This window comes from Gobius niger (assembly GCF_951799975.1).
Source record: "Gobius niger genome assembly, chromosome: 8".
Classification (NCBI taxonomy): Eukaryota; Metazoa; Chordata; class Actinopteri; order Gobiiformes; family Gobiidae; genus Gobius; species Gobius niger.
Window position 1 is genome coordinate 10,941,559 of NC_136859.1, and position 27,998 is coordinate 10,969,556.

The window sequence follows — 27,998 nt, forward strand, 5'->3', positions numbered from 1 at the left end:
GGCTTCTTCTGCGAGTCCCTTGACCTTTTTCTTTATCTTCATTTATACATCTATAAACTAGGTATAACCGTGTACAGCATAAAGAAGTATAGACTAGGATTATCCTCGTGAATGTCACAGATACAAGAGAAAGCGTACTTGACTTGTTCCTTTTGCCTAATCGAGATTGCAGTTCGACCGGTCGCAATTAGCAAATCGCAATATATATTAAAGACCCTGTACTTGTTTTTTTTCCAAATTATGGAATTAAATGCCTTCCGTGTATTGTAAAAACAAACAATACCTTTGTGCCATGTGTAACTGTTTCCGTGGGGCATTAGAATTACCTTATTAAATTAATTGTGCCAAAATGAAGGCCTTAATGTCTTTTAAAAAAAATTACATTGGACTCAAACTGGCATTAAATCTAAATTCCCTGGACAATGATGACATCGCAGTTAGGGCAGAAAGATAAATCGTTATCGTATTGATATCGAGATATGAACTTTCAAGATGACAATATCGCAAAAGCAAGATATAAACGATATCGATATTCAATAAAACGGCACTCTTGTGGTTTTCAGATAACCCACAGTTAAATATATCGAGATGTCTGGCATGAATATCGAGATATGAAATGTTGTCCATATCGTTCAGTCTCTGCAGTTTTGGCTGAAATTGACTACTTTTTCCCCCCCCCCATTTTGTCTTATTCTCTTTCCTCAGTTTGATGAAATATTTGCAAATCCTAAGAAATGACACATTCCCCATTGTTTCTGCAATAGTAGCATTAAAATGTAGTATTTGAGCATTAAAATGGTATAAAAAAGCATTACATTTGACTTACTTCTGCCAGTGCAAACCCTGGTGTCTAATTATAAAGCATTTTCATAGATAGTAAACAAACAGCCTGTTGTTGTTTACATTTCCATGGCAGTATTACTTCCTGAAAGTTGTACAACCTTTTCATATGCTCATCTCTTTATTTGTATTTTTCATACGACCTTTAATTAACCAGGAAAGTCCCACTAAGAATAATAATCTCTTTTTTAGAGGAACACGGGGGTCACATGCAATAACATTAACCTTTCTTGCTCTTTCATTTGTATTAATTACAACCCTTTAACATAACATTTCTACAACAACAAAACACCCTATAGCTTCTGCATGGGCTCTTTTATGTTCAGATTCTGCTTACCCATTTGAAGCCCATATTAAGCCGCTCACAACTGAAACAAGCTGGTGTTCTCAGTTCGACATTGGCTGCATATGGTGCAGAGTTACAACTCGTGCTGCAAAACCACCACCACACCTGCCGCGGCTGTAAAACTGTTACATTTCCATCACATCACCTCTGGCTCTGTTCGCAGAAAACCCTGAACAATAAAGAGAGTATTTATCACGTCAGAAGTTTCCTTATCAGGGCCTGTGCCGCAGCTGGTCTGGTTTGCAAGTTAAATGTGCATCTTCCCTAATCTGTGTCTGTGCCTTGTTTAGCAGCGTGTCAATGTCAACTTCTCTTTGTGTAGGAGTTGCTGATTCTGACATTTTTAGAAGCCAGAACCAGAAAATACCAACCCCACGTTCAACAAATAAACCTTTCACATTTTGCCCAGACAGAGGACACGCACTTTTAGATCGTTTCTCAAAATAAACTTCAGGAAGTGCTTATTTCTTCCCTTGTAATTTGAGTCTGACACTGGAAAGGTTTTGTTTAGAGGCTGCACCTTTCTGTATCATGGATGTTACCACAGACAACATGCGACAACATTTAGAAACAGACTGTTATGTTTTATTAAAGCAGAACTCATTTAAATAGGCTGTAAATCTGTCTGTTCGTCCTGTCAGAGCGTGTCCTGATAATTCAGGCATGATTTAGTCCAGGTTTACACATATTGAAGTCCGGTACTTCTCAAACTGGTGGTACTTAAAGGAGCTAGATGCAAGTTTGCAATTTTCTACTCACTACTGCCACCTCAGGTCATATGTGTAACTGCACCTTCTATATTAAAGAGGGGGTATTAAGCTTTTTTCAATCACATAGCACCAGTCAATAGCACACTACAATGATGACGAAACATTCTGTTGGTCTGTAAATGCAGTAAATTAGAATAACTGCCTCAAAATGGCTGTAGCGAATGTCTTGAAATAGGCCTCTGTCTCTTTAAGAACCTCTGACCCTTTCAGACACGCCCCCTCCACACACTGTCTGTGGCATCAGTGGGGAGGGGGTTCTGCTGAGGAGCAGTGGTTGGTTACTTGGCTGGTGACGAAAGCTCGGAGGCGTCTCCAGGAGGTGGGGGCGTTCCTAGGTAGCCTGGCATCCAGACTAATCGCCGATGTTTATTAATTAATAAACAGGAGACTAGTCTGGCGACCCTGTCGTAGAAAAGCTACTGCTTGAGGCGGGACTAATGTGGGACAACCGAAGCGCATATCAGCCAATGAGAACATAGCAGATGTGACGACAGAAACAGCGACAAGAAAGTTGTCGTCATTCGGACATTAACAATGGCGCTCCCTGCCACATGGAGTTCAGTAAATGACTTCTGTCGTTTATGTCAGAAAAAACTTAAGAATACAAGCAAACCGGAGCATTACGTGAAGTGGTTGCTTGTGTTGAAAAACTACAAAACAAAGGCGCAACAACGTGACGCCCGTTCAGGGAGCTGCTCTGATTGGTCGGTAGGCTCCATATCGCTGCGTCACTTCCTTTGAAAGCGCGCAATGGAGTGTTGCCAGACCCTCTTCTGTAAAGAAGCGGAGTCTGGTTGGCGAGACTAGTTCCTAGGAGGACTCAGGCAAACCTATCCCTAAAATGGCCGCCATCAGAGTTTTTACAGATTACTCAAAAATACGTGAATGTGCCGAGGCAACACTTCAGGCATGTTTTTAATGAGGGAATGACATAATAACATGATGTATAGCTTGAAAAAGTCGATTTTGCATAATACCCCCCCTTTAAGCTCGTGCATGACGGCAATTCGGGCCCAAAGTAATATGTTTTGAGTGACAGTGCAGGATTTTAGAGGCAGTTGTGGTAAACTTACGGCCGAATGATATTGAAGTAACTTGCAATAAGCAATACGGCTGTAATATCATGTTTTTTTGTTGTTGTAAATTGTGTCAAAAGAAGACTTAGGACATTTTTAACTAAAACTGAACTGTTTATTGTTTTTGGCTGAGTTTGCCAAAAAAAGCGTGTCAATCTCAGTCAGAAGACTTTAGGGCAACACTTCATTTTACACTACCCTTGATCCATTGTACCAAGCTAAATTGAGTACAATGTAATGGGCTTTGTAACAATGTGTAATAAGTTGTACCTTTGGGTTAGATACACAATGGATTAATGTGTACTAGTAGTTTGTAGGTACGCAATGTAATAAGACATAATTCTAACTCTAACCCTTAACCTTAAGCCCTAGTTGATATTTGTGTATTTAGCCTTGTAGTGGCACAGCGACTGTATGAGTGGTCAGCATGACGCCTTTACTTTCGATCACGGTGGTCTCAACAACGCTCCAGAATCAATTGTTTTCTAGGTTTTCTGGTGAGCGGGTCCGTCTGTGGTGAAAACCTTCCAAACATTTGATCCTGGAGCGTCCTAGAGACCACTGAGATAGTAAAGGCGCCATGATCACTCATACAGTCACTGGGTCACTACAAGGTCAAATACACACAAATATCAACTGTTTTTCCCACATAAAAAGTTGCATAATGCACCTTTTAAAATAGGAAATGAGGCCGTATTTATTGCATTCGTAGCAATTGCTCAATTTGGGTTTTTTTGTTGTTGTTTCAAAGCATAAGTGAGGCGTTTTTCTGACTTAGACCTAAGTTGGATGTAAACTATGTCTATCTTAAACCCTTTTAAACCTGGTTTAGTCCTGATTTGAGCTTGTTCCAGGCCTGGTGGTATTTGGAATGTCAAATATAATACTGTTTGAGGTTCAAGTCCTAAAATCCCTGAACTAAAATGAAGCTTAAAGGGGCTAGATGCAAGTTAGCCATTTTATACTCACTACTGCCACCTCAGGCCATATGTGTAACTGCAGCTTCTATATTAAGCTCTTGCATGACGGCAATTCGGACCCGTAGTAACACCGTTTTGAGTGCAGGATTTTAGAGGCAGTTGTGGTGAACAGGTCTGGGCTCATTCTACACATTAGGACATTGTTGGAACATGCAGGCTGGGGAAAATACATAATTCTAACATTTTTAAACTCTGTATAGTCAATTTAAAACAGTTGCAATTATCCCCTGGAGTTCCTTATCTTAGCAAGTCCATGAATATGAGCCCTTTCATTCTTGTTTGTCAGATCCTGTCATTATGAGCCGCATTTCCCTGGACGCACCTTGCCTCTGCCGCTCACACAGAGAGAGCCGAGCGGGGGAGAGGGAGGGAGGGAGGGGACGGCCGATCGATCAAATGAGGAAGTGTGATCTGACCTTTGTTTTACACACCTGAGAAGCACAACACACAGCCGCAGCACTAACGGGCCTCTCACAAACAGGAAAAGACACTTGTCAACACTTAGTACATCCATTTCTTTCTTTTTTTTTTTTATTATTCAGCATTCTTGACTCCTGTTGCTCCTTTGGCACACACTGTTTTTTGTCACCAACGTGGAACCGACGCGCCGGCCGCTTCGGCAATGATTCACCGCGTGAAGACGAGACGGTCGGAGCCTTGTGCGCGGCGCTGCACTCAAACAGTAGCGTCTCTGTTTTGTTTTTTTTAAACTCTTGTAGTTCTCTGTTGGAGGAATTCCGGCTCGTCAGCTATTTTTTGTTCCTGTCTTGTTTTTTTTTTTACCGTTTGGTGAAAAGACACGACCAAATAGGAAGGAAGGGGAGAGCTCAGAGACGCACACGGAGAGAGAGAGAGAGAGAGAGAGAGAGAGAGGAGGGCAGGACGTCATATAGAGAGAGCATCTTGATCTGTGGCACTTGTTCTCAAAGGCGCTGACGGAAAGTAAGTGTTCACCTGTTTGTGCTTTGGAAATAGATGGGACTGGGATTGGAGGAGGAGGAGGAGTGTGGAGGGGAAAGAGGGAGGTTTGCTTTGGTGATGTCAGTTTAGAGTGTGCAGAGGTGGGTAAAGTAGATCAAAACTGCATGTCATGAGCGTGTGGTGTCAAAATGTTAGCCTATGTGTGTAAAAATAGACAAATCTCAACATACTAAAGTGATTGGTGAAGAAGTGGGGAGTGTACTCGAGTAAGAGCATTGTTCTTTATATAATACTGAAGTAGGTTAGTACAGAAGATTGAAATAAGTTGAGTAAATGGATCTTATGCCTGATCGTGTAGATGTCTCATGTCTCTGAAGTCAGGGTGTCAAACTCTAGATAACAGGAAATAAAGTTGGCCTTTTTGATTGAAAGCCCTCACACGTCAAATCCACTCACAGCCCTCTCCTTCTCTTTGACTCCAAAGGAAGTGACCAGACGCCATGGTTCGGTGAGTCCAGTCCTCTCCGTCTGTGCTGGATACTAATGTGCCTCCTCTGCTCCTTCTTCCTTCTGCTTTGTGCCTTTCTTTATTTCAATCTTGATCTGGAAATGTATGTCTTGTTTTGGAAGACGGCTTGATCCCCACACTTTTTTTTTTTTTTAGAAATATCGCAACAAAAACTCTGATCAGGTCTATCTACGTCTATTAATGAATTTGCCTTGAGCACTAATGTATTCAAAGATTGTTAAAAAATAGGCGACACACAATGCAATTTGTACCGTTTGTCGTCATTTCTGAAGCAAAGTCAGGAATGATGAAATCCTCCAGTCACCGTTTTGGCAGCGTCTAGTATGTTATCACAGAAATGTATGTAACCAGCTTCAATTGAATGTTTATATTCAGAAAATGGCTTTCTTTTGCTCCGTGAAATGTTATTTATATGTACATGTTCAGTTTTAGATCACAGACATTTTTTCCCTTTAAAATTCGGCTTCTTATTATAATATGAGGTCTAATTGAAATAACAGATAAATCCTGTAAAGACAAATGAAGTGATTGAGTACCTGATTGAGCTGAATCAAAGGGCGGCGGGTTATCTGATGCGTGCCTTGCTCTGCGTGGCGTTTGTGCAGGTGGTTTCACAGAGACATCACGGGGCTCGAGGCCGAGGACCTGCTGAAGACCAAAGGGATCCATGGCAGCTTCCTGGCTCGGCCCAGCAAGAAAGTAGCCGGAGATTTCTCCCTGTCTGTCAGGTACTGTCCCGTGAAGGACCCTTTTACCCTTCTCCGAGATCTTCTTCCGTTCTGCTAATTGATCAGAGTTGGCGTTTTCTTCTTCGTTAATGTTAATGAAACTTGGAAATTGCCGCTCAGGGTCGGGGAGCTGGTGACCCACATCCGTATCCAGAACACGGGGGACTTCTACGACCTGTATGGAGGGGAGAAGTTTGCCACTCTGTCGGAGCTGGTGGATTTTTACACAGCGGAGAACGGCATCCTGCAGGACAAGGACGGCACCACCATCGACCTCAAATACCCGCTCAACTGCTCCGACCCCACCACCGAGAGGTCAGCCCATCCATTCACATTTCTATTCAATATGTCCTGGAGATGTACTAGTTTAGTCCTGCTACAGTCCTGGTTCATACCTCATTGATTTAGAGATTTACTCGCACGTGCATTTGCCTGTTGGACTACAGACGTATTATTTAAGGTGTTGCTAAAAAAACAATATCAAAAACTACATTTCCCAGGTTTGACCACTTCTAAGTTTATTATTTCAGTATTTTTTTTTATCACTGGAGATGGGCAGGATGTAGATAAAACATTTATAATGGTCACGGTGCAACTACACTGTAGCCTGGCCAGCTCTTCTACATACTTTACATACAGAAAAAAAAACAGGAGAACAGAAACAAAAATCAGGAGTTTCTGGCTGGCCAAACTAATCATACTGTACATAAGGACCATGAGCGAGCCCCAGTTCTATACTGGAGTATATTCTATCCTCTTCCTCTTCGCTCTCAAACTTTTCACACCAAGTACCACCTAAAAAACTATTTGACCATCAGGCCTAGATTAATGTCAAATCAAGACTAAATCTGGTCTAAAAATGTTCTTACGGCTCATTCATACTTCATAAGACACAAGAACTTTGTTCTTACATCGAGACCTGCAAGAACAAAATGAAATCATTTTTGCTTTGTAACCGTATAAATGTCTTCAGTTACAAGAAGTTTCCATGGTTGCAAGGCAAACATGACTTATGTCTTATGACGTATGAATGAGCCTTAAGTCGACCTAAATTAATACATAATACATTTGACATAATGTCTAAACTTGGAGTTAACCATTCTCTAAACCAGAAACACACCTAATCCAAATGCTTTACCTATGCATGAATACAATTTCTCTTTAAAATAAATAAAGTCTGCTATGGTATCAATTCAACTCGTAGTCCATTAAAAATGAAAAGACAAGACAAACAATGAAGATAACATTTTAAAAAGACAATCATGCCAATGTCTCCGCAAGTCAGATTGATAACGTGTCGCGCTCCAAGTATGACTTGAAGTCCAAGTACCTCCACCGTTAGAAAAAACAGTTTTAGAAGCAATAACATTTTTTATTTCAGCTTCTTACTAAAATGACTTCTTCAGTCATATAAAACTATGATTATGGCTCATCACCGGCGGCAAATAATCTCACCAAACTAAGAAATGGTTAGAAAAATATAAGAGCTAGATCTAGTATGTCAAATGCAAATGAGCAGCTTTTTCTCAGAAAGTGAACTCCCACAACCGCTCTGCAGACGCTACACTTTATTTTTAACATTCAATAGCAATCTGTACTTCAGTCAATCTCAATTATCATCATGGGACTTCATGGGAGATTGGACAAGACCATGGAAGATTTTTGTGTTCAATCAAACTGTAGAAAGTGTTTGTTATTGTTTGAGCTGAGGTTCATATTAAAGATATGTCTTAGTTCAAATTATCGTCCAGCTCTTGGTTCTAACAACTAACAATTTTAATCCTGTGAATTATTATCATGCACTGACATTATTGAGACACTGTTGAATTAAAGCTGGATAATAAATAAGACAAGATAACAGATCTTTATTGTCTGTCCCAATAGAGGCAGAAATTCATCTTTGACACGGTTTAAAAGGCATTAAATCATTTAATAAAAAGCAAACAAACAGAGAAATTGAGTGAAGTTCAGCACCAGTTAAATTATTTCTAACCTAAAATGATCACAAGAAAACACCGCACACCTACAGCCCTCTCTGTGTATAATAGGCTGTATAAATATGACATATTGGTGCATATTTTGTACGTGATCTTCTCAGCTGGTCAGTCCTTCTGTTGCATAAACTGTAAGTACATACTGTGCCTATAATCAGTAGAGAATTGATTTCATTTTGCAGAACTTTAGCGCGTATAACAGACTGGCGTTAGGTTTTTTCTGTCTGCAGTGGAAATAGCAAGAATCCAGAGCCTTTATAACGACCAGTCCATTACTGAAACATTAGTCCATGCTGTGCTCGTGGGCCCTGCCCTGCACCCCTCCTCTCGCCGGTCCTGTCTCTGTGTCAGTTGTCTAACTTCCCTTTTGTAGTTGCGGTTGGAAACTTGAAGTTTTGACACTTCTGAAAGCAGTGGCCAGAGCATGGGTACCTTCCTCTATTGCACACTCCATCGTGTTCTTGCTCATTTTTTATCTTCCTCAACTCACTCAGACTTAACGTGTCACTTGTCTTATAAACGATGTGCGTAATGACTTCAGCTCACCCTAATTTTAGATTTGGTTAGCTTTGTTTACGTAGGTTAGGTTAGGGACGCACGAAATCAGAATTTAATCTGTAATGCAGTTTGACGGATAAGCAAAGACTGCCATTATTTTAGTCTCTTGCAAACATCAACATATCTTGGAGTCGTATTATTTTTAAAACACGAAAACCCTGGAGATTTTATCTTTCAAATGTCCGTATGCTAATTTACAATCACTACAACACTCGTCCTCTTTTTAACTTGTTTCGATGGAGACACAATTCAGCTTGAGGTAAAGCAACGTATGAAACGCTTCAGTACTATGATAAAAATATATTAGAGGGCACAACAATTTGGGGAAAACGACTTGTTAGATTTGCTAATATGGTCAAAAACACAAACAAATTAATCCCTTCTCATGAGCCTGAACTGAAATGTCTGAGAATTCCTGTTTATTTTAACATTTTAACACATGTGCAGGAGCCTGACATTGAAGGGAAACATGAAACATGAACGGGACATGTTTGTAGAGATTTGAATCAACAGAGTTTGCGTGGATATTAGATAATACATAAATGCAATGCAATCTCAAATACTTAATCTCAGTTCAAGCCTTTTGTCTGATCTGCATATTATTTGCTGTTTCAGAGGTTTCTCTAGTTCATTGACGAGACGACTTTGCATTCGCTTCTGTTTTAGTTTTTTCTGCAACCTTTCGCCGTCTCACTTTGATGCAAATATCCTCCTGATTTCACACAGAACTCCTGCGCAAAACTAAGTGTACAGTAATGCATTAAAAGTTTATCGCAAGGTTTATTTGTAGCGCTGCCGGCCGTGCTATAAATACTCAGATCTTTCAGCCACGAAATCGGTTTTCAGAAATTTTCCGACCACAGCGCAGGAAGTGTAGAAGACGAAATTGAGAACTGAGCCTGGTCCACAAACCAGGCCGCCACACGTTCACTCATTCATATTTAACACAATCTCACTTTATGCAGTCGTTATTTCGGGCTTTTCTGTTCAGCAGCGTTTGCACTTTGTGGGACAAATAGGAAACAATTTAGGGTGAAAATCTAATTGTAATTTTGACGGTTTCATGAGTCTTTAGGTCAGTTTAAACCTGGTCTGTCTTTGTTGGATCTGGCGTTTTTGGATAAAACTTGTTAAGACCTGGTTTAGTCCTGATTTAGTTTTGTTTAAAACCTGAGTCCAGTTTTAGAGCTGGTTCAGGTCTGAGTTTGTCCTGGTTTACATTCAGGTCTGGTTTATTTTCAGTTTAAACTGATGCTTGTAAAGACTATTTTTAGTTGTGGCACAAACTGTAAACATGCTGAGAATCACTGACTTGATGAAAGGTCAGACGTCTGACACATCTTGTCTTTGTTCTAACTGTGTTTCATAAAATGCTTTGTGCCAAAATGAAGGCCTTAAACGTCGTAATAAAAAGCATTGAATTTTATTCCAACCGGCCATACATGTTTGTATACTGTTTTTTTCTCTTAAAAAATAATCTGTAAGAACCTAAACTTTGTTTGATGGAAACATGTTTGCAAAAATTCAAACTAAAGACATGAATCAATCAATGATTCTAAATTTGTTTTAGAATAATGACATTGCTTGAACATTTTTACTGTGTAGGTTTGTCAAAAATACCTACTTGAAGGTCTAACACTGTTGTTTATACTTTTTTGCTTAAAAGTCGTGTCCAAAATGTTTTGGATTTCAACATTTTCCCCCATTCCTCTGTTTGATCTTGAGAAATGAAATATGCACAGATTATCTTTTGCTTCTGTGGCATTAAATGCAATATTTGAGCTTTAAAATGTCATTAAAAAGCCTTACATTTGACTTGCTGCTTCCTGTATAAACTCTGTGTTAGTCATTCACGCCACGTGGCCGAGCTTTTGATTGTTTTAATTGTAATTGTTTTAATTCAGTGCTTGGAGCTGGACTCCACAACACCAGATCAATTATTACATTAAACAGTTGTATCAATAACAGCTTTAGCTCAATACCAACATTGTTTTATAAGCTGCACTGATTGTAATAGTTTCTCGTCTGTACAAAAGTCCTACAGATAAAGACAAATATTGGTAAGTGCAGCACCGGCTCCTCCTCTGACTGCAGTGTCCGTGTTTGTTGTGACCAGGTGGTTCCACGGCCACCTGTCCGGGCCGAACGCAGAGAAGCTGCTGAGCGTGCGGGACGAGCCGGGGACCTTCCTGGTGAGAGAGTCTCTGTCCAAACCCGGAGACTTCGTGCTGTCTGTCCTCACTGACGAGCTCGGCAGGAGCGGGGCCAAGAGAGTGTCCCACATAAAGATCTTCTGCCAGGTAGGAGAGGCTTCAATATGTCACGCTTTAAAATACTGCAGGTCAATCAGGGGCAGGACTGAAGATTAGATGTTCTTCAAAACTGCTCAGGCCGACTCAGGGTTTTTCTTAAGTGATGTAACATTCAAATTGGAGGTCTCGTTTCCTCTGAACAGGATTCCCGAGTCTGGCTTTAAATGTCATTGTGTCAAACTAGTTTCAAAACCTCACAGTAGAAGCACCGACAACCTCACACCCAAACGACAACCAAACAACAAAAGAATAATAAATCTACTGGTGCAATAAGTCTATGAAATAAAACACATACAGTACCTGTCAAAAGACACGCTTTTATAGACACACTGTTTATTCTTTTATTTCAAGACTATTTACATTGTAGATTCTCTGAAGGCGTTCATTTATATATTAAAAAAAAGGTAACATTTATTTTAGCACTCACTTATAAACAGCTAACTAAGCGCTAATTATTGCACTAATTGATCGTTTATTTCTTCTAAATTGGTATTTATAAAGCACTTATTAGTCCTTATTTTAATACCTTATTTAACATCTTACGAGCTACTAACTAACACTCACATTAAGAGTTCATTGTTTTTTTATCCCTGTTTATCGAGAGTTAATGAATGAACAGTTTTTATAGCTTTAACCTGTTACTTGTCGTCGAGTTTAGGGTTATGATTAGGGTTAGGAATGGCACATGTGTAAGTTGTGTTTCACTAGTTTTAGAAATTAGAAGGTCTTGGCTTTCAAATGAGGCATCACACTGACATATACGCTTTGGGATTTGCATATGCATAATTGCTAACCCTACGTTGGCAGATAACAGGTTGACACGTAATAAGCCCCGTATAACCAGAACCTTATTAACACTATAATTAATGTCCAACAACGGTCTGATAAGTAGTAATTAAGAATGAATAAATGGGAACGACTTCGTTAGTAGCTCGTAAGATGTTGAATACGGCCATGCAAAACAAGGACTAATAAGTGCTTTATGAAGACAAATTAGAGCTAATTCACTATCAGTTCGTGCACTAATTAGTAGGGCTGGGATAAAATATCGTATCGGATTTGGATCGCAATACTTTGTACTGCAATACCAAGTATCGATACTTTATGAAGCATCGCAATACTTTCAATACTTGTGTTTTGAGGCACTTTTTATCATGAACTCCTTTGTTTTCCAGTAATAGCACTTTGTTACATTTTGTGTTAATGCGTTTTTCAATCTTAACACTTCAATAAATGTCAAATGGCCTTGGGTTTATAAACTCTGGACACACGACTGTTTCTGTTTACACATTTTAAGATAAACTTATCACACTTATCATTTAGTTTAGTTTAGTTTATTGGTTTATTTGAGCCGTATACATTCTGCTCAAAAGGAGTGGGCTGAAGCAAGAAGCTTATGAGCACCTACCCCCAAATTCGCTTATCATAATTACTTATTCAATCGAGATAAGTATCGGATCGGCCCCTGAATCGTGACAAAAGTGGATCGGCCCAGCCCTACTAATTAGCACTTAGGTAGCTGTTAATAAGTGAGTGCTAAACTATATTGTGACCAAAAATCTTTAAAAATAAAAAATAAAAAATAATTAAAAGGTTGAAATAAATTCTTCTTAGTAAGTTTTGCTTTGATTACTGCTTTGCACTTATTATATATATATATTTCTCAATGGGCTTCATGATGTCACCACCGAAATGTTTTTGACTTTACAGGACTGATTAAAACCATTTCAGGTGACAAACTTGGCAGTTCATTGAGAAACTGCCAAGAATAAAGGGTGGCCATTTTGAATAATTTAAAGTATCAGTATCAAAGTATAAGTTATTTCACCCTTTTTTTGTTTCCTACGTTACGGCCATGTGTTCATTCATTGTTCAAAAAGTGTTTCCAAACTTTTGACAGGTACTGTATAAAGTGTGTTTATATTTCATCCTATTTTAGTACTACTTTATATTTCACGTTGCACCAAAACAAAATCCTTTCAAAGTACTTTCACTGACAACAGCAACGAAACCCATTCAGATTCTCTCTTCCTGAATCTCCTCCGCCGCTGCACACTTGCCTACAGCGGTTAGGTTGCAGCCGGGGGGGCGTGTCCAGACTTTTTACTGACCTCAAAACATAAAACTTAAGCGGGAGGATCGTTTCCCAGCAGTCAGTGTTGCATAAGAGGGAAAAGATGATTACTCTAAAGATCAAGTGTGCTTCTTGTAGCTTCCTCCTTTAGTTCCTTCTACATGAATAAACCCACCACAGTAAAGTTTTGACATGAGAAACATTAAGACCAACCACAGCGCTATATATAGACCTCATGAGGTTTTATGAGGCCCATTACTGTAATCACATGTCAACACTGAAGCACTATTCTTATCCGTGCATTTACATGAAGAGATATTTACGTGAACAAACGATGAGCTCATGTTTCTGCCGGCGACGCCACTTTGCCGCTGTGTGCTTTTCCATGTTGACAGCGTTTTGCCGTGAGGAGTTTCCACTGATGATGTTTCTGATCAGAATGACAGGTACACAGTGGGAGGCTCTGAGGCGTTCGACTCGCTCACAGACCTGGTCGAGTTCTACAAACACAAAGGCATCGAAGAGGTCTCCGGCACCATGGTCTACCTCAAACAGGTGAACGAAGGAGGGATCGCAGCTTCCCCTCCTCTAATTCAGTATGAAAGAACTTTGTGTCAGTTTTTGATTCCTGCGAACAGGTCCGATCGTTACAGAGATGCTTCAGCACATTTTGACCGCAAATTCTTATCTGAACTCCATCAGCGCAACCTTTGCTACGGCAGATACTGTTGCTGTAGACTGGAAATATATGTTCAGACCTGGTTTATGAACACCCACCGTAGCCGAGCACATTGTCCCCCAGTTCGGCATTACCCAAATCTAAAAGCTTCTTGAAAAAAGCAACGAAAATGAGATGTAAATGAGGATAAAAAAAACAAAAAAGGTGATGAAAAAGTGACAAAAACATGAGTGAATATTGTCGCTGTTATCATTGCTTTACATGCTATCATCAATATTATTGTTGTTGATGATATTATGATTATTATTGTTATTAGTTTTGTTAGAATTGTGGCGTACTTATTTTATTTCTTTATTTTTTGTTTATTTATAGTTTATTTCACAATTTTGCACATACAATCAGGAAATTCAACTTATAAACCATCAAGCAATGCTACATTGTGAAAATGGACACCCAAAAAGCTACAAGCTTATACACAAGTAAAGAATGGCTCACATTTATCTTAGTTCTTTCTTTCTTTCTTTCTTTCTTTCTTTCTTTCTTTCTTTCTTTCTTTCTTTCTTTCTTTCTTAGTTCTGACGCCTCTTCACCTGCTCTTTATCCTTCAGTTTGTTTAAAGGAGACACAGAGTTGGGGAGAAATGAGAGCTTGTATCTGTTGTTCTTGAAACTGTGTGCTCTGTACCGTCTTCCTGATGGGAGAATTTCATATTCACCTTTCAGAAAATGTGATGGATTCTGATTTTCTGAGCTTGGATGAGGACAGTACTTTTCTCATCCAAGCTCAGGAAAGTACTGCACTGTTGTTTTTGTTTTTCATTTCATTAGCATCTATAGTCTGGTCTATCCTCCTTTGCTGTTTCTTCCCCTTAATCCTTTCTTTTCCTCTTCTCTCATTCTCCCTCTGTCTCTCTCTCTCTCCAGATCACTGGGCAGGGTGGTGGGAAAAAAAAGAAAGAAAAACATTGTAAAAGGAAATTGTACATTTTATACAATTTATGATAACCACGAATTGATCGGGACAAAAGCTCTTGTTTTGTTGTTCAGGATTACGTTGGAGCAATTACGAGCACAGAAGAAGTTGTTTTTCATTATAGCTTCACTTCATTGTAGCTTCACTCGCACTCAAAGACCTCCAGCTCGTAGCTACCACCCAAGGCGCAAAGCATTATGGGTCATGTGCAAGTAGAGAATAAATACAATTGAAATACAAGCATTTATTTTATGACAGATGTTTTCATAATTGAGAAATACCTGAAGTGCCCTTGCTGTGAGCGGCTCAGCTCTCCTAAGACATGACAGTAACTTTACCAGGAGTGGGTACGTCTCCAGCTCGTCTCCATGGTGATATTGACTAGGTTAGGTCTTCATCCAAATCCATGCTTTGATTATCCACTGCAGTAATAGCATTTTCTGTGTCGAGCTGGTCATTGGGAGTATGTTTTCACTCATGGTCACAGTATAGTCCAAAACGTACAGAGCATTAATACATTTACTTTGTTTTGCAATTGAATAAATGCAAAACTACATAAAGCTGAATATAATTGAATTGAATTGAACATTTTATTTCGAGCCATAAACAAAACTATACAAACAAGAACAAATACAGAGACAAGGGGACATGCCATATCTGTCCAAGATCTTTACCTTTACATCCAACACACTTCCTTTGCCCCTATACTTGGCCAACAAAATAAAATAAATAACATTTTAGCTCGAAAAGGAGTGGGAAGAAGACAAACTTATTTACATGTATTATAAATAACTTAAATAATGTGGTTGCTGAGCTAACTTAGTTTAGCCCTTGGTAGCTTGTAACAATGAAACAATTAAGTCGGTTACATGTATACATGAGATGCAACAATGCATTACATTAAGTCAACATTCACAACATGCTACACTTTATTCATTTCACATTCAATATATCAGCATGTTAGTATTACTGTTATTATAAAATCATCATCATCACAACCCACACAGTATTTATAAAGTATATAAGTGTTATTTTGATATATAACATAGCCCATATCTATCCATGAGAAGTATAGTAATAACAGATTGATTCATTGATTGCTCATGGTAACCAGATTTAATTTTAAAAATGTGTATTTAAAGGAGTTGAGGTACTACATTATAGGAGTAAAAGTGTTTTAATCAAATGGGCTCAGGTTTAGACAGTGCAGGCAGTGACAAGATGATCAGGTTGAGCTCGCAGACAAGTGTTGATAAGAAATGACCAAAGTTCAACGAGTTTATTTTCTTTTTAGATCCTCAAAAGTAGGATTGATAAGTATTTAGAATGCAAAAACCAAACCTAGAGTATAAGTACGGCCCTATGAAGAAAGAAGACTGCATGATGTATATCACTCCTTAAACATTGTTGCCCTTTCCTCTCTCTCTGTAACTGCAGCCCTACTTCTCGACGCGGGTGAACGCTGCAGACATCGACAGCAGAGTGAAGCAGCTGGACGAGACCGCGCAGGCCCAACAGGACGAGGGGGAGAAGACCAAGGCGGGATTCTGGGAGGAATTTGACGTGAGACTCTCTCTTGGTTTCGACACCGTGTTCGACTCTGTGGTGCAACATCGCACATCGCCACCGTGTTTTAAATAGACTCTGTCACAACAGTTTGGAGCCGCTTCCTCAACTCTCAGGTTAAGAGGGATTTTACAGCCCTCTTGTGGTGGCATGGAAGCAGATTAGTTCTTATTTAGGCAGGTGACTCTATTATACAACTTAGTAAGAATCTGGTTCACGTTCTCTCTGTGACGTGCATTTAAAACCCCAGAACAATATTGCAGGGTGGTTTTCACCCGAGCAAATACATTTATGTGATTTTCATTATGCTGCGTTTATCTGAGTGTCCTGGGTCTCTGAGTAGCTTCAGCTTTGTCTTTGACATCTTCGATGGCCTGGGTGTTTTCCTACAGGCACATGTTTGGTGATTTTCACCCAGCAATAGTAATAGAAGAGAAGGTAGGGTAGGGTTAGTGTATGTAATCAGGCTCTTGCCCCTTTCAAGGTTGGCTGGCTGTGGGCTGCCACATTTATTTTGTGACTTCAACTACAGCTTTGCTCCAGTCGCAGAGTTCGGTGTCTCTGGCCTCACAGCAAGTGAGGAACACATAGTTATTTTAGTCAGCTGGTCATTTATATCATTTATACCCATTCAAAATATGACATATTTAGTTTCTCTCTCCTGTGGCTGTTTGTGCCGAGGACACTGAGCCTTCACCAAAGAACGGGTGGACCAAAAAACAAGTTTCCATCTTCATTATTTAATTTTTTATGAATTTTTTGTTCCCAAATTCCTAATTTTCCAGTCAGTTTGGAGCATTTTTATCTAGTCCTCTCATTATGCTTTTGTTTCATTTTATTAGACATGACACAGTTTAATATAAAAGAACACGACTCACATGTGTCAGGTATTGTCATGTTTTGATATATTTTGATGACAAGTACTTTTTATCGGGTGTATTATCTCGGGTAAAAATCACCTGGTGGCAGTGATGGTGTTTTGAATTTGAGCGATAGTTTTCTAGGGTTAAAGAATATACGACCGTTCTGACGGCAGGATTTGGATAAAAGAAAAGATCTGCACAGGTCGTAAACCACAAAAGTCAGTTTTCTGGCGTCAGATCAGCCCTTCATCAAACATGCAAACTTCATAAGAGCTTACGAGCTGCGCGGATCTTTTGATTGATCTTTATTGTGTTTAAAGAATGGCTTCAGTTCAAAACATTCAAAATTAAACCTACTTTTACAGAACAAAATGCTTTATATGATACGGGTGTAGAAATGTTTGTTATAAATAGTGCTGGGAATCAGAAAGGAGAGTATTTGATTTTGATCATATTTAGCCTCTGCTTAGCTTAGATTTCTCAGGAACCGAGGCACGTAGAATTAAACCGTTTTCACCTACAAGAGCTTAGATTCTCGTCTTTCAAACGAGCCCTAGCATGTGTCCATAGCATATATAACTATATCGCCATAACATAGAATATGCTGTGGTGCTACAAATATCATGAAATATGTTCTGGATAGTTGGCACTCAGCAGCTAAATCCCCAAAACAGTTCAGCACTCAATGTGTTAAAAATTCCCTCTGAAAAAATCTTCAAAATATTGTTCAGTCCAAGTCTTTAGGAGCTGCTGACGTGGAGAAAGTGTCGCCACAATGAGAGAAAAATGTTTTGGACTTTACGCTATGTTCGTCCCTAAGCAACATCTTGCAGGAAAAAGGAAACTGAGTTAGTGTCTGTGCCGCTAAAGTGAAGTGTGATTAATTTTGATTCATATTTTTAATCACACTGAACCTCATGTAATCAATTAAGCAGAATTAATGAAAAGAATGTGATGTATTGTGGCTACTTGCAGCCTTTGCCTAAGAGTTAAACAGATGCTTAAACAAATAACTGTGGTTTGAAAGAAAAGGCACAACTATGAGTTCTCGGTGAAGTGGCCGAGCGCTGACTCTGTGGGTGACCAGTCTCCAAAGTCGACATGCCCCCCGTGACGCGCTATAATTGGTGTTAACGATTCACCATTTGTCGTTTGTGCAGGCGCTGCAAAAGCTGGAGGCTAAAGTGAAAAAGAGCAGAGAAGAAGGACAGCGGCCTGAAAACAAGAGCAAAAACCGATACAAAAACATCCTCCCCTGTAAGACCCCTCATCATAAAACATGTGGCCTGAATGTTTGTGGATGTTTACTCTGTGTGTTTTCTCTGTGAAGTCAACGACACCAGGGTCATCCTGCAGAACGGAGATCCTAATGTGGTGGGGTCGGACTACATCAACGCCAACTACGTCAAAGTATGTCCTCAGACAACACTCGCTTTTAGTCAGGCCTGTGGTGTTTCCCTTGTTCACAATGTTAAAATGTTATGGTGGATGAATATATTTAAATAGTGGGACGACAAGAAAGGATCAAATTCATTTTAAGGAATTATTTGGGGATATTTCCATCTCTTCTTATTAGAGGAGTTCTTGCTACTCATCTGAGAAGGACAAGCAACTACTAATCACTTAAACACGGCTATTCTATGCTCTGGATATTATGGTTGGTGGGCTATATTTTGGAGGAAAAGGGATGAACCGTGGAGGGAACTACCTGCTCTGGAGAACTGAACTAATTCTGAGACCAAGTAAAAGCTAATTAATTATAAATATATGAACTACCGGATAATTATTTTCCCCCTGGGAGGAGGTTGAAGCAGCTGGACTTCCTTTCTCTCCTACACAGTCAACATTCAAGGCCAAGTCACGGAGCTAAACCAGATACGGAGTCTGCATGACTATATTTATAAACACATTCATTACAAGGACTATGCAAATAACTGCACACGCATCCCCCCCCTCCCCCAACCACGCCCCAGTCCTTCTGCGTCTGCGTTCATGCCTTTTCTCAACTCCACCGCCCTCCAGTCAACAGACGGGCGCCCCTCCCCTACCTTGTGCATGTGCTTTGCCTTAACATTAAAGTGATGTCATTTCGCTTCTTTTGTAAGGTGCACTTTATATTAAAGGCACAGTATACAGTAAATAATGTTGCCCTGCTTATTACCAATGGGCAGATTTCTTATATATAACAAGAACATGAACTTTAATATAAGCCGTTCTTCCATCATTCATGTATTTCATTTTTTACACACATTATATTTTTCTCTTGTATTTGCAGAACAAGCGGGGGGAACTCGGCGATGAGAAAGTTTACATTGCGACTCAGGGATGCCTCGCGACGACGGTGAACGATTTCTGGCAGATGGTTTGGCAGGAGAACACCAGGGTCATCGTCATGACGACCAGAGAGGTGGAGAAGGGCCGGGTCAGTATCTAAAAAAAAAAATATGTCATTTGTATATTTATATCTGTAGCAGCTTGATTTTTGTTTAAACATTTACCTGAATTTGAATACAATTCCAGAATAAGTGCGTGCCTTACTGGCCGGACCTGGAAACCTCCAAGGAGATGGGCCCGTACGTCGTCACCCACGTATCAGAGAGAGAAGCCACAGATTATAAACTGAGAATGCTGGAGATCGCTCGGGTAGACAAGGTCATTACAATCTCCACTATAGCGCTTAGTCCAAACGATCATTTTCAAGGATTTCAAGCATCGGTCGGACGTTTACACTTGTTGCTTGGATTATTTTAACAGCCCCAGAAGTCGAGGACGATCTGGCACTTTCAGTACATGAGCTGGCCCGACCACGGCGTCCCGCAGGAGCCCGGGGGAGTGCTCAGCTTCCTGGAGCAAGTCAACTCCAGACAGGGTGAAAACCCCAACGCGGGGCCAATGATCATCCACTGCAGGTACATGTCCAATCTTCAGTTCTTTGTCATGACTCATCTTCAGTAGGGGTGAGAACCTCTGGGAACCTCACGATTCGATACGATACATGTGTTACGATAATGATCATCTCACGATACGCCGATACTGCGATAATCAATATATTGTACAAAAATAACCTACGATACATCACGATTAAAAAAACATACTACATGTTATTTTATCATTTACATTTCTTTTCATGTGCTTTGTACCCCTTTTTTCTGTGTCTATAAATGATCCCTGACTTACGCACTGAAAATATAGATCTGTCAGTGACTTAATTTACCGAAAATAAAACCACAGTTCTGTTTATGAAATAATAAATCAACCCCAAATTAACCATATATATAAATATAAAAACTATAATTAAAAGCAAATTATTTGTGTGACAATGTTCTAAGTGCTTAAAACTGTAGTGCTGCCCCCTGCTGTCCTGACTGAATTCTTGATCATTGTTCCTCTATTGACTTTGAAAACAGTGGAGCACTGCTGCCTCATTAACCTCTTAACCACCACCTGGTTAAGAGACAAAAACGAAGGAAAAAGCAACAAAAAAGTGGCAAAAATGCGATAAAAGTCACAAAATAGCTAAAAAAAAAAACACAACGAAAAATGTGACCTTTTTTTTTTTTAAATGACCCAAAAAAGTAACAAAAATGCAAAAAAAGCCCAAAAAATTGACAAAAAAGTGAAAAAGTGGAAATAATTAGATGAAAAAGTGTTATTAGATTTTTTTTTTAATCTATGAAAAAGTGGTAAAAATCTGATGACAACACGGCAACAATGCAAGGAAAAGGATCCATTTAGATCAGTTTTGTAGGTCTTAGCTTTCAAATGAGGCATTAGACTGGTCTGTAGGCTGTAAGCGTTTAGATTTGGAGAATCTGCACTCAGTTAAGGTGGGTGTAAGAGGTTAATATGCATGACGTCATCAAAAGTATTGATATTGGAAGAAAAAGTATCGTGTCGTCCCACAAAATATCGCGATATATCGGAAAATCGATATATTGTCACGCTCCTAATCTTCAGTCATGTTCAGTTTTAGTCCCCAGCTTTTCATCTCACATAAATAGTTTTCTACAAGCAGCTGTTCTTACATGATCACATGAGAGAAAACTAATTCACTGCTATTTTTAACATTTGTGCGAAAGGTTCAGGTTTCATAATCTGTGGTGAGGTAACTAAACCTCCTCATTAGGATTAAGTAATTCTGTTTTTTTCAGGATTAGGATTAGAAAAACGAACAAGGGTTTCAGCTAAGTGTAGTTTATCCATGTGGAATTTGCCTCATGTGATGTGGAGTAACAGCAAAGTATCTAAAACTTTGTAAAGCTGCACCAATTCATTTTTTTCCTTTTCACTCGTGGCTTTAAACGTAATTCCCCATGTGATGGAAATTGTAATTGTATAGAAACTACATCCATATTTGATCTATATACACAATTATGCAGAGCTTGTGTTAATTTGAAGTGAAAATGGTTGCAGATTTCTCCTGTTCATGTTGTGTATGGTTTGTTGATGTGTGTTTTCTGCTGCAGCGCTGGTATCGGCCGAACAGGAACCATCGTGGTGATTGACATGATCATTGAAACCATCACGACAATAGGTAAAAATGACTCTCCGCTCGTTTGGAATTTAGTCTCATCTTGTCCCATTATATTTGTAAATGTTATATCTTTATCTTTGATTAGGGCTGAGTATCGTTACATTTTTTTAATACCGGTACGTTAACGATACTTGGTTTTCGATACCGATACCTGAGCGATACTTTTTCCGATACCTATGCTACACTTTCCAAATTTTTCTTATTTTTTTCTCCAATTTTTAATCAATTTATCTCATTCTTTTCTCAATTTTTTTTTTTCCCCTTTTCCCCCATTTTTTTCCTCAAAAAAATAAAAAATAAATACAAAAAAAATTCCAAAATGTACCCACATTTTTCTCAATTTTTCTATATTTTTTTCCAAATTATTCTGCTTTTTTCCCCCCAATTTTGCCCCAAATGTTAATTTTTTTTCTCTACACTTTATTCTCCACATTTTTTCCACCTTTTTCAGTTTATTTTAGGCTTGTGTTTCACCTTTTTATTTCTTTTAAATAAAAATAGAAGAATATATTTCTGCAACAGCATCATGAACGTCAATATAAAGATTTTATATTTCATTTCTACTTTTGCTACTTACATTTTGCTTATATTTTTCAATTTTTTCAATTCCCCTCCCCCAAATTTTTTCCCCACATTTTTTCAAAAATGTACCCATATTTTTCCACTTGTTTTTTTTGCACTTTTTTCTAAAATTTTCCATATCTTTTTTTCCACATTTTTATGCTTTTTTTTTATTTCATTTTTCCAAATTTTGCCCCAAAAGTACATTTTTCCCTACATTTTACTCTCCACATTTTTCCCAAATTTACCCCAGTTTTTCCACTTGTTTTTACCATTTTTCAGTTTATTTTAGACTTGAGTTTCACTTTTTTTTTTTTTTATAGAAATAGAAGAATATATTTCATGAACGTAAATATAAGATTTTATATTTCTTTTCAGTACCTGCTCTCGATACCAGTAGTACCTAAACCTTTTTTTTTTTCTCGATACCAAACTGATATCGTTTATCAAAACCCGGCATTAATCTGTAACTCCCTGTGTCTATGGAAACGTTGTACAATCCCTCACTTCCTCTCGTATCCTCTGTGTTCCCTCAGGGCAGGACTGTGACATCGACATCGCCAAGATCATCCAGATGGTGAGGGAGCAGCGTTCAGGGATGGTCCAGACTGAAGCCCAGTACAAGTTCATTTACCTGGCTGTGTCCGAGTACATCCAGACCACGAAAGCCAAAGCCAACGCCTCCATGGTGAGACTCAGAGGACATGATAATAACCCAGACTCAGAGGAATAACCCAGACTCAGAGGATATGATAATAACCCAGACTCAGAGGAATAACCCAGACTTAGAGGAATAACCCAGACTCAGAGGACATGATAATAACCCAGACTCAGAGGACATGATAATAACCCAGACAGAGACAGAGCAGATTCTCCATGTAATGTTTGTTTTATGAAGGAGGTTCAAAGTCTGTAGTTTAACCTCTTAACCCCCACCTGAACCGAGCACATTTTATACAGTTTGGCTTCACCCACATCTAAAACGCAAAAAAAAAGTGACAAAGAGCAATGAAACACCACCAAAGAGTAAAAGAAACAAAATGAGAAAATAGCAATGAAAAGCAATGAAAAGAAATGTCAAAAAAGTGAACAGTAAAGTGACAAAAACACAAAAGAGCGACAAAAATGTGTCAAAAGAGTGACGGAAAATTGGCAAAAAAGTGACAAAAAATGCCACAAAAAAGTAAAAGAAATGTGGCAAAACCAATGAAGAGAAATGTCAAACGAGTGAATAGTAAAGTGACAAAAATGTGACAAAAGAGTGAAAGAAAATTGGCAAATAAATGACAAAAATGTGACAAAAAGCAACGAAAAAGCAACAAAAACACCACACAAGAGCAACAGAAAAGTGACAACAAAGCAATTAAAAGAAATGTCTAAAAACTGAAGAGAAAAGTGACAAAAATGCCACAAAAGAGCTACAAAAATGTGGCAAAAGAGTGACAGAAAATTGGCAAAAAAGTGACAAAAATGTTATTGAAAAACAAATAAAACACCAAAAAAGAGCAACAGAAAAGTGGCAACAAAGTGACAATAAAGCAATTAGAATAAATGTCAAAAAAGTGAACATAAAAGTGACAAAAATGCCACAAAAATGCCACAAAAAAGCGACAAATATGTGACATAAACACCACAAATGAGCGACAAAAACGCTACAGTAGAGCGACAGAAAATTGGCAAAAATGTGACTAAAAAGTGACAAAAACGTGACGAAAAGGCAACAAAAACATCACAAAAGAGCAACAGAAAAGTGACAACAAAGCAATGAAAAGAAATGTCTAAAAACTGAAGAGAAAAGTGACAAAAATGCCACAAAAGAGCTACAAAAATGTGGCAAAAGAGTGACAGAAAATTGGCAAAAAAGTGACAAAAATGTTATTGAAAAACAAATAAAACACCAAAAAAGAGCAACAGAAAAGTGGCAACAAAGTGACAATAAAGCAATTAGAATAAATGTCAAAAAAGTGAACATAAAAGTGACAAAAATGCCACAAAAATGCCACAAAAAAGCGACAAATATGTGACATAAACACCACAAATGAGCGACAAAAACGCTACAGTAGAGCGACAGAAAATTGGCAAAAATGTGACTAAAAAGTGACAAAAACGTGACGAAAAGGCAACAAAAACATCACAAAAGAGCAACAGAAAAGTGACAACAAAGCAATGAAAAGAAATGTCTAAAAACTGAAGAGAAAAGTGACAAAAATGCCACAAAAGAGCTACAAAAATGTGGCAAAAGAGTGACAGAAAATTGGCAAAAAAGTGACAGAAAATTGGCAAAAAAGTGACAAAAATGTGATTAAAAAACAAATATAACACCAAAAAGGAGCAACAGAAAATTGGCAAAAATGTGACTAAAAAGTGACTAAAAAGTGACAAAAACGTGACGAAAAGGCAACAAAAACACCACAAAAGAGCAACAGAAAAGTGGCAACAAAGCAATGAAAAGAAGTGTCTAGAAAGTGACTAAAACGCTACAACAACGCATGGTTAGCTTTCAAATAAGGCGTAACACTGGCCTATAGGCTGTACGCTTTTAGATTTGGGTAAAACTGAACTGGAGAAAATGCACTTGGGGGTAAAGAGGTTAACCGAGGTGGGGGTAGAAGTCACTCTGTGTTAAAATGCACATATCCGTTCTCTCTGTGGACATGTCAACATGAAGCAGAAACTGGTCCAAGGTCTTCCCTCTGTGCTAAAAACAAACTAGTGACTCAATAACTCTAGGCTTATTTGTAATCACTCACAGGCTTTAGGACACACACACATCCAATAAAATAATAATAATAAAAACTTTTACCAACACCTCATCCAGAGTTACACTGGCCTCCACCCTCCTTCTGAGTTTTGGCATTTGAGAAGCAATTTGTGTTTTCAAGATTTATCGCCAGGTCAGTGATAAGTTATCTGAGATTGTCTTGAGAAAAATGAACTTTGACCCACACATCTGAACCACACATTCGAACCATTTGTGACCCAGGAATGTCACAAATAAACAAAACAATAAAACAAAGCTGATGTTCCACAGCTCTTTTCTACACTTTTTAGTTAGTCTGTAAACAACATTTGCTATTTTTTTTCCTTCTTCATTCAATAAACACATTAAAGTACATTAACATTAACAACAACAACAACAACAACAACCTTTGCTAGTACCCACACAAACATGGCGGATCTCCACGGTAACAGTGAATCTGTAACAATATTTCCCATCATTTACAGTATCTGCAGATATATTTACATGAATCAGATCTAAGACAGTGCACCCACAAAGTAACTCAAAGTGATTTACAGAGCGAGAAGGGTGTGTTTAAAGTACACACATGACATCACAGATCACACATCTGAATCACATCTAAACTTTAGATTCCTATTTTTTTTCCACAGGAAACTGAGACAGAGTACGGGAATCTGCAGCTGAAGCAACCCGCTAGCAGGAAGGTGTCAAAGTGAGTTCTGTCCGATAAAAAATGTGCTCACACGGCGACTCTAACGCTCCCACCCCACAACTTCCACTGCAGAGGAGAGACACATGTTCATTTTACTGATCTCACTCAAAGTCACTTTACAAGTTCATTCATGATGCATTCACTCCCAAGACTCGGATGGTGAGAAGCTTCATTTATGTGGCCATGTTTGACAGATCTCACACATCACATTCTGACATACACAATGAATCACTGACCACTGAGGAACTTAATGTTTTGTGCAAGCTAAGTGTTAGTTATGCCATATTTTGTTTATATTAAAAGCCAATTGACTGTTGCTGTATCTAGAGACTAATCAGTGTGAATGGGTGACTGGTTCCTTGCTGCAAAGCGCTTTGGGCCTAATAAAGGTAGAAAAGCGCTATATACAGTAGGGATGAAACAACTAATCGATTATTGGAATAGTCCAAAACTATTTTAGTAATCGATTAATCGTTTTCTAGTAAACACAGACTCAAATAAAGCAAAAATGACATTGAAAATATGTATTTTTAATGAAAAGCTACTTTGTTTTTAAAGTTACGGTGTGTAGTGTTTTGTACATTGAACATTTCGTAAATATGGGTCTGTGTCTCGTCCAATCAGAAGCAGAATTAGCGGCAAGAGCCTCCAATAAACATTCACTTTAAGTTTACTCAATCAATCAATCAATAGTTTTGTATAGCCCAATATCACAACAGGAGTTGCCTCACAGGGCTGCACCGAACATTAAGGCAATAAAACAGAGTAATAAGTATGACAATGTAAAGTTCCGGTGAATGAAGTATCCAGGCAAACATAAAGTCCAAATCAGCGTCGGCAGCAGGTGGCGATGAACGGCGCAGGCTTCCCTGTCCTTAGACTCTCCAGCACGGCGAGGAAAAACTCAAAAACCCACGGGGAAAACGGAGAAACCTCGGGGAGGACCACAAGGAGAGATCCACTCCCATGGACGGACAGACTATAGACCCAGGGCTGATAGGAGTCCCTCAGCAGACGGGCCAAGATCACAGACCGTCCAGTCCTCAGTGTCCAATTCAACATGTCCTCAAGCGACGCCACTTTAGCATTATGTGATAAAAAAACTATGAAAAAATACAAGTTTCATGCACCAGTCACAGCCAAGCGATTACTCGGTTAGATTAATCAATTACCAAATAATCTTTAGTTGCAGCCCTAATATACAGTAAGTTGAGACCATTTTAGTACAACAAAAACCTGCTGTTATTAGGCCTGAAACAGATGTGCCATGTTTATTTTTCTTTCTGTTTCCAAAACCTATGAGATCTTCCTATTTTTCTAAACTCAACTGACCAAAGTAGTTACTGAGACCACAGGTTGAGGAACTGGTTAAAGTTGTAAAAGACCCGTCAAGCTACAGGTTTGTGGGTGAACAGCTGCTTATAGTTGGTTTCACAGTCAAATGTAACTGTTCATCTCGTGTGTTTTGTTCTGCAGTTCAGGTTGCTAAAACTAAATAGATTCCCTGAGCATTTTGCAAAAGGCATAATATGCTTCTTGCTTATGGGAATTGTTTTTTACTTAAACAAGGCCCTTCTGTAACAAATGCCGCACCAAACTAACATGAGCCAGTCGAGAGGGAAGCCAGTTGGCCAATAAAAAAGGTCACGGGGCCCCATTTGGCTCCTGGGCCACAGTTTGGTCATGCTTGTAGGAAACAGATCACAGACCGTCAGCAGATGAAGCTGCGCCTAGGGCTTTGTGAAGCACACAAGAAAATTAACAACAAACCAGTTTTATTTGAATATTAAGCTACTGTAACTGCCCAGGGGTAGACTAAGACAGATACATGGCCACCACTGAAGCTGAAACATCTGGGATTTGAACTGCATGTTTTCTTCTTACTACATGTGCATTTCTATTTTTGATAGACTTGAGTGTTTGAACGGCCACGTTACTCCCTCCCTGGGCTGGGAGGTTCTGGCAGGATCTCCGACCTGTGACCAAACAATGTTTCTACTTTTTGTTTCCACAGAAATAAGGACGAGATTTATGAGAATTTGTCCAAAGGGAAGAAAGACACCAAGAAGCAAAAGTCAGACAAGAAGAGCGGCTCAATGAAGAAAAAATAGTGTTTTTTAAATATTTATTTTGTTTTACTTTAACGTGTATATTGCTAAAAACCAAAAAGATATATAATATGTGTCATTAATGTAGAATGATTTAATGTTGTTTTCAGATGTTAATAAATGAAAAGATAATGT

At 38.8% G+C, this 27,998-nt stretch overlaps 2 protein-coding genes across 2 annotated transcripts in view; both read left to right on the forward strand.

Moving 5' to 3' along the window:
* The window catches only part of rbp5 (retinol binding protein 1a, cellular), a 44,359-nt gene that overhangs the window by 8,430 nt on the left and 7,931 nt on the right, over positions 1-27,998 (forward strand). The window lies entirely within an intron of this gene.
* Positions 4,480-27,978, forward strand: ptpn6 (protein tyrosine phosphatase non-receptor type 6). Its single transcript, XM_079561340.1, has 16 exons — positions 4,480-4,954; positions 5,418-5,441; positions 6,068-6,190; positions 6,311-6,505; positions 10,859-11,042; positions 13,567-13,683; positions 16,217-16,342; positions 18,369-18,465; positions 18,539-18,618; positions 19,484-19,630; positions 19,729-19,860; positions 19,963-20,117; positions 21,675-21,742; positions 22,840-22,991; positions 25,694-25,755; positions 27,770-27,978. The coding sequence occupies exons 2-16, from the start codon at positions 5,434-5,436 to the stop codon at positions 27,864-27,866; spliced, it is 1,743 nt and encodes a 580-aa protein (XP_079417466.1). The 5' UTR covers positions 4,480-4,954; positions 5,418-5,433; the 3' UTR covers positions 27,867-27,978.